General features: G+C 39.4%; 1 protein-coding gene across 3 annotated transcripts in view; it reads left to right on the top strand.

The window, feature by feature from the left end:
* The window catches only part of LOC130356680 (septin-4-like), a 138,117-nt gene that overhangs the window by 105,862 nt on the left and 16,173 nt on the right, over window positions 1-16,082 (top strand). For all 3 annotated transcript variants that reach the window (XM_056558528.1, XM_056558529.1, XM_056558530.1), the window contains 6 exons: window positions 2,711-2,797; window positions 4,553-4,676; window positions 5,314-5,448; window positions 7,844-7,961; window positions 9,215-9,316; window positions 11,958-12,054. In XM_056558528.1, coding sequence (XP_056414503.1) covers window positions 2,711-2,797; window positions 4,553-4,676; window positions 5,314-5,448; window positions 7,844-7,961; window positions 9,215-9,316; window positions 11,958-12,054 — 663 coding nt within the window. The remainder of the gene's footprint in view (window positions 1-2,710; window positions 2,798-4,552; window positions 4,677-5,313; window positions 5,449-7,843; window positions 7,962-9,214; window positions 9,317-11,957; window positions 12,055-16,082) is intronic.

Raw genomic sequence — 16,082 nt, 5'->3', positions numbered from 1 at the left:
GTGCCTCCAGCTGTTGAAAAACTACAACTCCCATCATGCCGGGGCAACATTTTGAAACTACTCTAGAGCCTTCGGCTGTCTGGGCATGCTGGGAGTTGTAGTTTTGCAACAGCTGGAGGCACGCTGATTGAGCAACAATAGTATCCTTTGCTAAGGAACAATGCATCCATAATAAGGCATCTGATGGATCATGTGATTTCATATATTATATAGCCCCATGGAGTGCTCTTGGTGCTGAATTATGTCCCAGTAGGTTCTATGTAGCAATAGTAAAGTTAGGTACATGAACCTACACTACCAGAAAGAAAGGATTTTTTTATATAACTTCTGTAAAAAAAAACCCTCCCACATCCCCCAAAACAATATTGTCGCAAAACAGTGACCCCCCACATCGCCATCATAGACATCGTACGCCAACACAATGCAATGTTTATGTTTATGCTAAAACGCACATGTTCTTTGTTTACTGACTGATCGATACGCCCACTGTGACATCACCTGGCCAGCCCACAAACCGGGTGCACTCTCCCGGGCTTTTTTTGAATCTCGGCATGTATAAAAGAACTCCTGTGTGTACATGTCCCCCTCCCTGACCTGAGGAAGAGGGGTGCAGACCCCCTCGAAACGGGTTGTCTACTACTCTATCAAATAAAAGAACGTTGTTCTATACTACCTGGAGTGTGTTAGCATTCTTCACTCCATCCAGCGAGCGCCAGATAAGTGTCAAGTTTTCTTCACCCCACCAAGAGTGCGGATTTCTACATTCTGTGAACTAATGTCACAATAGGAGGCCCTTTTTAATCAGACACCATAATATATTTTAATATTTGCTATAAGGCCCCTTTCTTCTATGTATTCCACTGGTTTAACTGTCCCTGCGCTGACTTGTGATTAAAGGAGTACTCCAGTGTAAAAAAAAAATTTAATCAACTGGTATCAGAAAATTAAATAGATTTGTAAATTACTTCTATATAATAATCTTAATCCTTCCAGTGCTTATCAGCTGCTGTATACTACAGCGGAAGTTCTTTTCTTTCCGAATTTATTTTCTGTCTGACCACAGTGCTCTCTGCTGACACCTCTGTCCATGTCAGGAACTGTCCAGAGCAGGACAGGTTTTCTATGGGGATTTGCTCCTGCTCCAGATAGTTCCTGACATGGACAGAGGTATCAGCAGAGAGCACTTGTGGTCAGACAGAAAATAAATTTGAAAAGAAAAGAACTTCCGCTGTAGTATACAGCAGCTAATAAGTTCATGAAGAATTAAGATTTTTTAGATAGAAGTAATTTACAAATCTGTATAACTTTCTTGCACCAGTTGATTTGAAAAAAAATAGTTTTTCAGTTTTTCCCCTTTAAGAAGTGTAAAAGTAGTCACCTCTTCCATTTCTGCTTATTATTATTATTATCTACTTAGTCCCCTCTTAATTACTTTCATTGATCTCTTTACAACAGTCAGAAATGGCTCAATATTGAAATGAGAGAATGTTGTGAGCATGATGTGCAGAAATCCCTGTACTGTGAAAGGCGGAAGAAGCCCAATATGTATTATCACCTATTGTCTATGGTATGATCCTGTGTCTTCTGCTTCCAGTTTTATTAAAGGAAATCTGTCATCAGTATCAACCGCAGTAACCTGTCATATAGGCTTGTAGTGCGGGTGATACTGATCAAAATGATACTTACCGCATTTTGATCCGTTGCTCCATTCCGCCGTAATTCTTCTTTTTCTATATATGCAAATTAGTTGCTTGGGGCACAGGCGGAGCTAAGAACCCTGCTCCAGGCACTGTGATATCATCTTCGACCGGTGGGTGCTCCATCCGGCTCCTCCATCTTCATAATCCCCCTCCCTGCTTGCTCAGTGTACGTAACTGTTCAGTGCATGCGCCGCTCCCTGGGTACACCCGGAAGCGGCATTCAGCTGAGTTTCATTCCAGCGTCCTTGCTTGCCTGAACGCTGCTTCCGGGTTTACCCATGGAGCAGCGCATGTGCCAAACAGTAACGTCCACTGAGCGAGCAGGGAGGGGGAATATGAAGATGGAGGAGCCCGTGCCCCAAGCAACTAATTTGCATATACAGAAAAAGAAGAATTAGGCAGAACGGAGTATCATTTTGATCAGTATCACCCACACTACATGCCTGTATGACAGGTTAGAGCGGTGATACTGATGACAGATTTCCTTTTAAGAGGTCCTGGAAAATCTCCCTGTGATCATACATTCCTTCCCTATTCCATTTAACTAGCAAGCGAGAGGAATATGAACCAGCAAAGACCTTCTAAATTCAGGTCAGCTGCAATAAAACTATTTTATAAAACCTGCACTTGCCTATATATTAAGTAACCTACATGTCTTATCACACTATGGCCCTGAATTTCTAAAAGTCTTGGGTTATTATAAGTGCGGAATGGTGTTTCAGATTTGGATGATTCCACTCTATTTACTATTGGGGCAGACAGGTTAGGAAAGTTCTGACCAGTTATTTTCTTGATAGAAATTTCCATCCATATATTCACAGGATTTTTTGTGAATTTAACAGTAAATATGTCGGGTTTATCAAGTTTGTAGGTTTACTTTGGTGCATTGCTCCACAAATTCTGGGCACATTTTGGCGCACAATCTGTCCAATAGTAAATCTGGGTCTATATGTACTATTATAGCCACCAACATTGTACCAGTTTTAGATTATCTTCTTTCTTTCTACCAGGTGAATCTGGTCTGGGAAAGTCCACTCTTATAAACAGTCTTTTCCTGACAGATCTCTATCGGGGCCGTCAGCTACCAAGTCCAGAAGGTACTTATTTTTGCAGATTTAATACACAAAACATCCTTGGACGTTTGAATCTCCTAAAAACATCCTTAGACATTTGTTAATATACTTGCTTTACTTTATCTTAACTGCCCTTGGTTTGGAGCCCAATGCAACACAATGCCAGGCTCTCTGATCATTACCAGGACACTGTGAATTATTGTAAGTAATCACTATACTTAAAGGGGTACTCCAGTGAAAACCTTTTTTCTGGTGCCAGAAAGTTAAACATATTTGTAAATTACTTCTAGTAAAAAATCTTAATCCTTCCTGTACTTATTAGCTGCTGAATACTACAGAGGAAATTCTTTTCTTTTTGGAATGCTCTCTGATGACATCACGAGCACAGTGCTCTCTGCTGACATTATTATAATAATAATAACACTTTATTTATTGTTGTCCTTAGTGGGATTTGAACTCAAGTCCCCAGCACTGCAAGGCAGCAGCGCTAACCACTGAGCCACCATGCTGCTCTTAGCATACATCTGCTATGCATGGTTGCTAAAATGGACAGAGATGTCAGCAGAGAGCACTGTGCTCGTGATGTCATCAGCGTTCCAAAAAGAAAGGAATTTCCTCTGTAGCATTCAGCAGCTAATAAGTACTGGAAGGATTAAGATTTTTTAATAGAAGTAATTTACCAAAATGTTTAACTTTCTGCCACCAGTTAAAAGAAAAAAGGTTTTCACCGGAGTACCCCTTTAAAGACGACCTGTGGTCATTTGTAAAAATGCTTTGTAATGTTATGTAAAGGTTCCTAAGGGGGATGATCACATTCCTTTTAACAGTTTGTCGATGGGCCTTTTTACTGGTGCTGAACAGCTGTCGATGGGCCATCGATAGTATTGTAACACTCACGTTTCAGTAGACAGGAACACCGGTGGTAGTGGATCCGCTGGACCTGTGTGGCTAATGACACAGACCGTACCAGGGAGCGGAGTTGGTTTTCACCAGAGCCCGCCGCAAAGCGTGATGGACTTGCTGCGGCAGGCAGCACCCAGATCACTACCCCTGGCATGCCTCGACCACACAGGCGGCTGAGGAAATTCAAGGCACAGGTGGAATAAGGCAACTCATAGTCAGGATAGCAGGAGGTCATGGCAGGCGGCACAGTAGCATAGTCAGGAACATAGCAAGGGGTCAGTAGGCAGTAGGCAAAGGAGCAAGGTCAGGTCACATAGCAAAGGGTATGATACAAGGCAAGGCAATACTCAGGAACACTTTCTCTCAGGCACTAGGGCAACAAAGATCCGGCAGGGAAGTGAGGGAGGTGGAGGAATTTAGTAACTGGCCACAGGTTTTACTTAATTAATGGGCGCACTGGAGCATAGAGACCAAGGGGGAGGCTGGAGGAACAGTAGGTGAGTGACGGGCTGGGATTCGCATGTGGGCGCATCCCGCAATGCGAATCCCAACCCCACCGGCAGCAGAGGAAAACGGGGCCATGCGCTCACGGCCGGCGTGTGCGGCAGGAGAACATACCATAACAAGTATTTACCTTGGAAACCCCTTTAGAGGCTGTTCAGGGTCTTCTTTGACAGGTAAATATTATTAGGCTGAGGTTAAAAACTTGAAAATGTGTACTCACCTGCTCGATTAGCCTGTCCCCTCTGTTCTCGGATTCCACACACGGAAGTGCCCAGCATAGGCAAACAAAGACTTTAGAATTTAGTATATGTACCTTTTCTAATGACAATTTTTTACTACAATACTATAATATTTTTCATTATTTATTCACAGAGCGAGTAACACAGACCATAGAGATTGTGAAGCAGACAGTGGATATTCAGGAGAAAGGTGTCAGACTCCGTCTAACTGTAGTTGACACACCTGGCTATGGGGACGCCATAAACAATGAAGAGTGGTATGTATGTGTTTTAGGAACATAGTCAAGTTTTAATGTACAATAGTATTAATAGTAAACAATTCTAATTACTACTTTATGTATAAGATATGATCTATTGGAGGACTTAGAGTGGTACTCTGGTGGAAAACATTCTTTTTTAAATCAACTGGTGCCAGGAAGTTAAACAGATTTGTAAATTACTTCTATTTAAACATCTTAATCCTTCCAGTACTTATCAGCTTCTGTATAATACTGAGGAAATTCTTTTCTTTTTGGATTTCTTTTCTTTCTGTCCACAGTGCTCTCTGCTGACACCTCTGTCCAGGAACTGTCCAGAGCAGGAGCAAATCCCCATAGCAAACCTCTCCTTCTCTGGACAGTTCCTGACATGGACAGAGGTGTCAGCAGAGATCACTTTGGACAGACAGAAAAGAAATTCAAAAAGAAAAGATCTTCCTCTTTATTATAGAGCAGCTGACAAGTACTGGAAGGATTAACATTTTTAAATAGAAGTAATTTACAAATCTGTTTAACTTTCTGGCACCAGTTGATCCAGTTTTCCACCGGAGTACCCCTTAAGAGCCATATCACTGTAGCTTTTCATGCACACCATAAAGTTTAAATATGGAACCATTCATTCTTATGTGCCCTACAGCTGGAAACCTGTGGCTGACTACATTGACCAACAATTTGAGCAATACTTCAGAGATGAAAGTGGCCTAAACCGCAAGAATCTCCAGGATACGCGTGTGCACTGCTGTCTGTACTTCCTGTCACCTCTGGGACATGGGTATATACAAAACTGAAATAGTTATTAATTGAGATACTACATTTAGTATGTTAAAAAAAAAAATTACATCTTTTTGAGACCCACACTGAAAAATGGATGTCAAGGACATTAAATGATGCAGGAGACATTTCATGAAGGAAACCTAAAGGATTTGCTAACATACTATGCTCAGTGCAAAACACAACAAACTTTCAGATTATGAACAAGGATACAAATAACCCATGAAGTTGTTGACATCATAGGCTTCTCTTTGTCACGTTATATAAGGGGAATCCTGGAAGGACATAGGCTCAGTAGTGTCATAGTCTATAGCAGTCTTTCCCAACCAGTGTGCCTCCAGCTGTTGCAGAACTACAACTCCCAGTAGTTTGTAGTTTTGCAACAGCTGGAGGCATGCTGATTGGAAAACACTGTTCTATAGCGTCATTGGTCTCCAAGATTTTTGCAGGTCACAAGTAACTTTCAAATGTCACCTTGTGTTGACCAATCATGACTTATAGCAGAATTAAATAATCTTACTAAATATATCGCCTAGTAATATAGCTTTTAAACCAGTTTTAACTGCTAGTGATGGTTTGGACCCTTGTACCAAGTTCAGGTAATTTTATGACATCCCTGGCACTACTATGGCACTAAGGTATTTAGAGCTACATCTGGGGATCCACTTGCAAATGGCCCAGGTGGCATAAGCCAGTGCCTTCCTTGCAGTTTAAACATTCTTCCTATTTAAAAAGAAAAGTAGACATTTTATAATTTAAAAAACAAGCAAAAGGCGCTTCATGGTGTAATAATGCAGGTGAAGGTAAACGCTCATGTAAATAGTACACTTAAGATGGTTGTGCAGTCCAAGCACAATGTGAATTGGTGTTCTTATATAAACCAATACAGAGTCTTCCTGCTGCCTTTCCATCCAAGAACAGTAACAACAGTACGACAATCCTCCAAAGGGTAATGGGATTCACAGAATCATGGGACAGAATTCAACTTCAGGGGTTTATTACCTCCAATGCAAGGTGTTTATCGGCTCTTGGTGCCTGAGAAAGGGGCCTATGAGCCAAGAAACGTGTTGCATTGTGGGTAATAAACCTCATCTAACTAAGTCTGAAGTTGATGTCTGTCCAGTGCCTCTGCGAATCCATTACCCTTTGGAGGATTGCAGTACTATTTGACAATATAGGTAAACGTTCAACAGTAAACAAACAATTTGGTAGGGTAGCCATTATCTGTATTTAATAAAAAATAATGCCCATCATATTATGCCTGTATTGTCATCTGCAGGAGAATTCGGTTTGTACACTGCCATCAGAGACTTAATTTGTAGGTTCCATAGACAGTACCATTAAAAAAAACAGAAACTATGATGGAACAAAAAAAGCCTATTGTCAGCCAATGATGTCTGTCAGGTCGTATTAATATCTGTTCTTCAACAGATGCAAATTCGATATTGAAGTTGTGTAACAGAAAGTAAAGCGAGCAACGTGCATTTCATGCAACCACTGCTGTGTGAAACATGCATTGTTCTATTTTACTATGCACCCCCATGTACACCTGCAATATTGAAAATAGATCCAGTAATATAATTTGGTATCTATTATAAATGAAGAAAATGACTCAAATATTAAAAGACTTAAAAATAAGAAATAAATATAAACATAGAAAGAAAATACATAATATAATTAACAAAAGGTACAGTGATCCTTCAACATACAATATTTTCAACATACAGTGGTGTTTTCAAGACCATTGTAACTTTAAAGCTTTCTCAACACACAATTCTACGGACAGTCTAGATCTGCGAAACGCGTCAGAGGCTGGAAGAACTGAACAGAACTGACTGGTAAAACACCTGTATTTTTGAAGCTCATGCACTGACTGGCTGTCTGATAGCGCCTCCCTACAGTACAGGGTGGTACTACATGTTCTGTACTATTTACCTGTGCCATGGTTAGCTGCTCCTTTGGACACTAGGTAAGGGTGGCTCCATGTTACTTTTTTGGGATACTGTGTGTTCTGTACAGGACCCTGAAGAAGCTCCTGTCCTCTACATAGACAGTGATTTACAGCTTCCATCAGCTCTTTCTTACTTTTATATGTAAAGACTTGCTTTATCTGTATTAGTTATCTACTTATTTTTCAGTTTGGTTTTTTTGGGTCTTCAAAAACAATTACCAGATTTCCATAGAGTTATTATCTCAACATACAATGGTTTCAACATACAATGGCCGTCCTAGAACCAATTAATATTGTAACTTGAGGGACCACTGTAAAAGAATTGTTTAAAAAGAAATAAACAATCTTAGCGCCAAATTTGAATCATCTTAAAAGAAACAACTTTAGCGCCACGATCATCCTCATCAAGTTACAATGTTAGCTGTATTTCATTGTCTTCTTGCAGAATGCGTCCCCTGGACATAGAGTTCCTTCGAGCACTTCAGGACAGAGTAAATATTGTTCCAATTCTGGGAAAAGCTGACAGTCTTACGCCGAAAGAACTCATACAAAAAAAGCAAAGGGTGAGTATGTGTCACCTAAAATCTTTAACCTGGGTACTTGTAAATTGTATGGTTGAATGACAATAACGTCTGTACCTATTTTCTACAATACATACGGTAAATAAACCTACAGAAAGGTCATCCTTAAATAACACAGAATATGTCACTAAACATACAGGATTTTTCCCATGCTGTGATATCGATGTAAGATAAAGTGTTGGTAGTCACCTTCTTGCTGGGGCTCACCATGTTCTGGTTCCTGCAATAGTGATAAGATATCACTTACACACAGTAGGGGGTGACTCCACTGACATTTATCTCTCATTATTGCGGCTTAAGTCATGGAATTATCCTATTCTGCATGCGTTTAACAAGAAATAATCATGCATTTTGCATTGGGGCACAGCATGTTCAACTTACGTTACTGCAGTTAGGTAGCTAAATAAACTTTGTAAAGGGGCATCTTTTCCACCTTCCAGCAACCTGGAAATCGGTGCTTGTGCTAAATGCGCCATCTTTATAGACAGCCATTCACTTCCAAATGGATTCTGCCAAAACAATGAACATGTTTGGGACCCGAAATTTGCGTAGTGTGAATTGTGCAGCAGAGTACCATCAAAAAACAATGGGATGCTGCTGCACCTGAATTTCTGAGTGGAATTCTGGGGTGGAATTCCACTTGAAAAATATGTAGTGTACATGGGCCCTAATACATTAAAGTAGATAGAGAGGGGTGGAGGGGATGCAGCTACAGCTTTTTCTATCTCTTAGTGATTTAGTGAAATAGCATTAAAGACAGAAAGACAGATATAAATGTAGATAGCAAAAATTCAGAAATCAGTTTAAAGCCTACCTGTTGCATGATGTTGTTTTAATAACCCTTCAGAGTGGTGGAAGATAATTTTAGTGCTTAACCGCTGAGCATCCTAGCTGTTTCTCGTTCTCTTCATTTCAGGAGACAGGACCAAAACTAGACTGTTTGCCAGCAGTACTCACATCTGCACCTTCTTTACCTTACTTCTCTGGCCAATAAAAGCACAGCACATCACCTAACTTAACATCAAACTTAAAAGAAAAATTATGAGTTAACACAAGCTTGAAGAGGCAGGGATGGCAGATAGCATATCACACAGTGGAACTTCACTGAATCTCTGTGCAGCGCTTCACATTTTATTCCAAGCATATCTTATTTCCAGATTGAAAAAGTTTTACATTAGTAAATGACATATTTCATTTGTCAATATTTGACCTCAATTGAGCCTTTCTCTTCACAGATACGTGAGGAATTAGATCATTATGGGATTCGGATTTATCAGTTTCCAGATTGTGACTCAGACCAAGATGAAGAGTTTAAGATTCAAGATATGGAATTGAAGGTAACCCAAATAGTCTAACCCCACCTGTGTTGAAATCTGTTTTACCAACTACTGGATTATAAAGTTTCATAAAATAATGTAGTATAAAATAATAGGCACAAAGTTAACTTTTCATTAACTTAAAGTGTTCAGGGCTGAACATTAAAAATCTGCTTATAACCAATTCAATTAAATTGTAAATGTAACAACTTATTTACCAGAGAGTTTACTCTCATAAATGGGCACTGTCAGATCCAAAAACTTTCGTTGCTGAAAATTAAAGACCTTGTGTTATATAGTTGTTTACATTTTTTTGGAACATTTAATAAAGACAACTGCTCCTGAAAGTCGCACCACTAGGGGTCCTCATACTTACTGGGGCACTAACCAGTGCTGCAGCAGCACTAGGCTTTTCCATGAGTCATGGACAAGAGATGACTCATGGACAAGGCTGCATGAGCAGACACACCAATCACCTCCCACCACCACAAGGGAGGGACACATCCCCTTCCCCTGAGAGGATTTCTAACACTGTGAGCTAATGAAAAGAGGTATTTTTATAATAAATATAGATGTAAGAAGCATAAAAACTATATGTACATGGTCAGGATTAGGTACTGAGTAAAAAAAAAAATTTTGTGGGATCTGACAGGTACGCTTTAATGACCAAGCCTATTTAGTGGGCGATGACTTTTTAATATTTCTGACAATATAGCCGTATGAGAGCATGTTTTGTTATTTTTAGTTCTGTTTTTTAATGTCACTATATTGAGATATAAATAACTTGTTGGTAAAGGCGTTGTTCGAGCACAACAAAAATTTGTACTTGGGCCGGGAAGGGTGTGTTGTAAAAAAAACATGCTAAACTAACCTGTTCCCATTCCCCACAACTGCTGTGCTGACCCTTCTGGTCTTCCCTTGGCTTATTTTGCATTCTGTGCCATCCCAACCCCACAGGACCTGCCAGCTTAGTGACTCAGCTACGTTAGAAGTTCCCTACCTCAGTCACTGATTGGCAGAGGGGGCAGGTCCTGTGGGATTGGGCAGCAAAGAACCCAGAAGAAGCAGAGACCAGTGGAGGAGCATCAGCAAGGCAGCTATGAGAAAGCAAAGTAGAATTTCTAACCCCAAATCTTACTAAAATCATCCAAAATGTAAAGTGCACTTGGTATTTGGAACTCTTACAGTTTTGTCTCTCAGTAAGAGGTTGTCAACAAGTAAACCCTGAGAAACTTTTCCACAGGTGACGGAACATGTAGGCTTCCAGTATATCTTTTTAGGTTATCCTTGGTATAGGTATATTTTACACTGTAATTTTGTGCATATTTTTTTCTTTGAGACATATATACATACACCAGGACACTAACTGGAGTCACAACTATAGCACTTTTAATAAAGGGTTTGTTATTATTTAATATGTTGGGGTGTGCACTATTGTAGTGTTTTTTCTTTCCTTTTCTTTTGTTTTGTATGTGCTTGATATACTAGTTGCACCCAAAATTATTAGGATTTTAGATTGTACCACCAGTATTTTCCTTGCTATTATCCACTGTGAATAAGATAGGTTGTATGTGTATGATATCAGAGCTGGAGGTGATGAATATAATACTTAACAACTAGAAAGACACCTGCACCCAAAACCTATTTTCCAACGTCTGTAAAAGAAGTATTGTCAGGGGAGACTGTCAAATGCTTATGAATATCAAGGCCAAGTAACTTCCCCTGCATGCTCCATCAAGACTTTATGTAACCTTTAAACTACTCACCCCACTACCAGGCAGAGGAATACATCCCTCTCAGCTAACATAATACACAACAAATGTTTAACTTTGATGGAGGTAGAGGTTGGCCACAGCTTTAATCGATTATTAATTAACATATTTCGTAAAAACCTCAAAAAGCAACTCAATCTCCTTTAGGTTGACGACCAGAGTGGGTGAAGCCACCGTCCTTGACTGTCCGTCCGCCTTCTCCCTTCATTCTTCACCATGTTCCACTCTTCCACTGCCAGACTTTATAAGAAAATACCAAATTAACTATAAGAGAACAAGTCTCCAAAAGAACTTCAGCTAGAAATATATATATATATATATATATATATATATATATATATATATGTATATATATATATATATATATATATATATATATAGTGTGTGGTACAAAATCTGTGTGCGCTATATAAATAAAGAGTTATTATAAAAGAGTTATTAACTGTGGGGGTACAGGAAATGGAAACAAAAAGTGACAAACAAAGGGGAGGGGTTTGTCTTTATAATGGTGATAGGGGCAGTCCTTTCCCATCCTCCATACACTCAATCTCTAACTCCCTAAACCAGTGAGCCCACTACACTGCCCCAAACAAATCCCAGATTGCCTAAAATTCCTTCCTCCTACCTCTGCCCTACATCCCTACCTTTCAAAAATAGTCTGTGACACCTAACCCTAGATGACTCGGTGTCGCCCAAACCAGAAATTCCTTTTATTCAGTTTCACCTGCTATCTTTTTCTACCAAAAGTCAGTTTACCAGTTAGGTGTGGTAGTGAGGGGAGGTGCAGATCTTACTGGCTTTGACTTTAGCTGCAGAAAATGGAAAAATGAAAAACACTGTACAGCTTCCATACAGTAATCTCACTACTTGTACTCCTCTCTTCATTTCAGAAAAGCATTCCTTTTGCTGTCATTGGTTCCAATACCATTGTGGAGGTAAATGGGAAACGTGTCAGGGGCCGTCTGTATCCTTGGGGAGTTGTAGAAGGTAAGGGCCATCACTGGGTCTTGTCATCTGACGTGGTATAAAAAATAAATTAAAAAAATAAAAAATAAAAACGTTTTACTGCTTCCTCCTTTTTTTTTTTTTTTAACTTTATTTGCTCATCTATTTCATACAATTTAACTCATTTTCTTACAAGTTCCCATACAATATATATACATAGAATAGAACATAGAATAAAACATATTTCTTAAGGTGTACTCAAAAATAGACTTAAATTCAACCAGTATCCATATTGATATTAAGCCCCAAGAGGGAGGGGAAAAAAACAAAAAAAAAACACTTCCACGTAGCATTTAACATCTAGGTTCTATCTACCCACCGCTTCCATATAAGAAAAAACATATCTACTTGTCCTCTCTTATAATAGGGGATTCTATATGACCTATACAGAATGTATAATTGTGTTAACCTTGCCCCCTCCCCTAATGCCTGAAAAGGCACGCTCTTAAGGATGGATTCCCATTGATCAGGCAGGACACTCTCCTCCTCTTGTCATCTACAAAAAGCCGGTACCACCTGTTTTAATTGGCTTTGTATTATTAATAAATTGTATATCTTTGAGATAAACCCTTTTTTTTTTCCATTAATATATTGTCAAGTACTGAGTCTTTATTTATAATAAGTGGTACTTGTCTTTCTGCGCCGCCACCGCATGGGGCAGTTGGAGGTATTGATAGAATACCCTGCTAGACAGCTGGAAATCCACCTCTAATTCCTCAAAAGTGCGAATCATGCCGGCTCTAATAACATCTTTTAGCTTTGTTATTCCTGACCTTACCCTATTTTCAAAACCCGCCAGTTTGTAAAGTTCGGGAAGGTCCCGATTTTCCCAAATGGCTGTGTATTCATTACATCCACTCACCCCCCTTATTTGTTTGATTTTTTGCCAAGTTTTGTGAATTAAATTAAAAGTTGGGAGAAGTGCCTGTTTTTTCGTTTTGAAATCTCCCCTTTCCAATGCCAAAGTGAGATCCCTTGCAGAGAGCGTTCGCATCATAATGCGCATATTACAATTCAGTTCGTCTATAAGGCCCCATCCTCTGATATGCTGACTTTGCGCGCCCAGAAAGTATAACCACGGGTTTGGTAATGCCAAACCCCCGTCTGTTTTCCCCCTCTGCAAGTAATCCAGTTTTAATTTAGGCTTTCTCCGCTCCAGATCAAGTCACGAAATTGTGTATTAATTCTCTGAAACAGGGAGAAGGCCAGCCACACTAGGGAATTATGCAAAACATACAAAAGTTGTGGCATTCGGACAATTTTTATAAGGTTTATTCTTCTAACCGGTGAGAGACTTCATTTGCCCATGCCATACTTTTCTTTTTAAAAAATTTAATAGTGGAAATATATTTAACTTATCGTAATCCTGAATTATTGGGGATACTTCTATCCCTAAATACTTTAACTGTTTTGTACAATTAATTATTAATGTGTCATCAATCTGTACATGTTGGATCTGTCGATCTATGGGTAGTAGATATGATTTGTCCCAATTTATATTAATACCGGAAAAGCATCCAAAACGGGTAAATATCTCAACGGTAGCTTTGAGTGATGGCCCCATATCATTTTAAAAAAGCAGAGTATCATCGGCGTATAATGAAATTTTATTACAATATTCCCCATATTGAAAGCCTGAAATTTGTGATGCATTCCGAATATATTCCGCCAATGGTTCCATGCTTATAGCAAACAACAAGGGGGATAGCAGGCATCCCTGCCTTGTTCCTCGATGCAGCGGAAACCTATCTGAGATATATCCATTTACCCGAATACGCGCAACCGGATCTTTATACAGTATTTTTATTCATGCTATAAATCTTGGGCCAAACCCCATAACCTCCAGAGTAGCCCAAAGACAGGGCCATTCCACTGAGTCAAATGCTTTCTGGGCATCCAAGGAAAATATGGCCCTGTCTTTGGGGGAGTCCGGAGGAACCTGTAATCTCAAAAACAGTCTCCTAATATTCATTGCGGCGGATCTAGTTGGGATAAATCCCGTCTGGTCCTCATGAATCAAATTTATTATAATTTTGTTTAACCGTATTGCTAAAACCGTAGCCAAGAGTTTTATATCACTGGTCAACAAAGATATTGGCCTGTACGAGGAAGGATCTAGAGGATCCTTACCCTTCTTTGGGATGACCACTATTATTGCCTCTTTCATAGATGTAGGCTGCCATCTCTAAAAGACTGATTATACACATCCATAAGCTTGGGGAGTAAAATCTCCCCAAATTTTTTATAAACTTCTACGGGGAGGCCATCGCTGCCGGGTGCCTTGCTATTTGCCGAAATACTGACTGCGTATTCTAACTCCGCTAGGGTCAACTCGCCCTCCAAACTCGCCATCCAAAAAAGAAAGTTGTGGGAGTTTAATTTGTTTTAGAAAATCCAACATATCATTGGGGAGAAGTTGCTTGGTCGACTGACATAATGAGGAATAAAATTCCACAAAAACCTTTGATATGTCTGCACTGTCACTCACCACTATCCCATTTTTGTCTCTGATAGATGATATATAAGATAATGGATTTTGTGCTTTAACTACATTAGCCAGAATATGTCCCGCACACTCCCCCTCGGCATAATTAGTTTGTTGATTCATCATTCTTTTATTGTTAGCACGTTCCATTAAGTGAATTCTAAGCTGTCTTTGAGCCTTTCCCAATATCTCCCCATTCCAATTATCCGGGTCTCCGATAAGTCCCTGCTCAGCACTCCTTACATTGTCATATAAAACATCTGTTTTTTTAAATGCCTTACATTTCTCATGTATTATTGCTTTAATGAAGGTACCCCTAAGGGAAGCCTTCATGGTATCCCACACCAATTGCTTTGTTGCAGTAGAGTCATTGAATTTGAAAAATTCAATAGTGGAGGCTTTTATTTTATCAGTATCTTCCATGGTGTTCAACCAAAATGGATTTAGTCTCCACATTGGCCTTCCTACTGTATCCTCAGCAAATTTTATGTTAACCCACAGTGGAGAATGGTCAGAAAGAGCTCGTGTCTCATATGCGATATTGTTTATATACGACAACATCAGACCATTCCCCAAGGCTAGGTCAATCCTAGATAGAGAGGAATAGGTTGACGAGCAACACGAATACTGCCTGCCAGTAGGGTACCTAGCCCGCCACAGGTCGATCAGACCAGCTTCAGCAATAATATTACCAAAAGGCATTAGCTTACCTGGTTTTATATCACTGGGGTTGGGGGCTCTATCTAACGTTGTTATATTCCCCAACTATCAATACCGGTATATCAGAATATTGTGAAAAAATGGAAAGAATCTTTTTCAAAACATTGGACGAATAGGGAGGTGGGATATAAAGACTTATAAGCAAGAATTTTTTTTTCAGGGTTTCACATATTATACCCACATATCTACACCGATCATCCACATATTTTTTTTAACACAGTAAGTGGAAGCTTACGGTGTATTAAAATGCTTACCCCTCTAGAAGGATTAGTATAGGTTGAGTGGTATGCAGCTTTTATCCACGGTTTATCAACCATACACAGGCGATCTGGAACTAGATGCGTCTCCTGCAAACAAATAATTGATGCCTTGGACTTTAATAAAGATTGAAATATTGCCTTCCCGTTTATTAGGATCCGATAAGCCTCTAATATTCCAACTAATTACTAGGACGGTAGACATAAAGAGAGGTTTCTAGTAGTACCCATGTACATAGAAGTGGATAGCGGCAAAAAATAAAATAAATAAATAAATATAAAACAAATTAAAAAATTAAAAAAAGGGGGGCCATAAACATAAACAAAACATTTATTATTGTATACCTGTAACCAAATATAAACGAAGAAAAAGAAAAACTCTCCGCGCCTGGAGAGTGGGAGGTATACCATCTGTTACCTAGCCCTAAACAAACTCTGCAGTACCAACTAAACAAACCCCACCAAAACCCCTGTACGGACACCATAATATTTTACTAAATATAACCCAGATCTCATTATACATTCAAAGTAATAGCTAGTAAGATCCC

Source organism: Hyla sarda, chromosome 2, assembly GCF_029499605.1.
Source record: "Hyla sarda isolate aHylSar1 chromosome 2, aHylSar1.hap1, whole genome shotgun sequence".
Taxonomy (NCBI): Eukaryota; Metazoa; Chordata; class Amphibia; order Anura; family Hylidae; genus Hyla; species Hyla sarda.
Note: the sequence above shows the minus strand (reverse complement) of the source record. Positions and strands in the feature narration are given on the sequence as shown.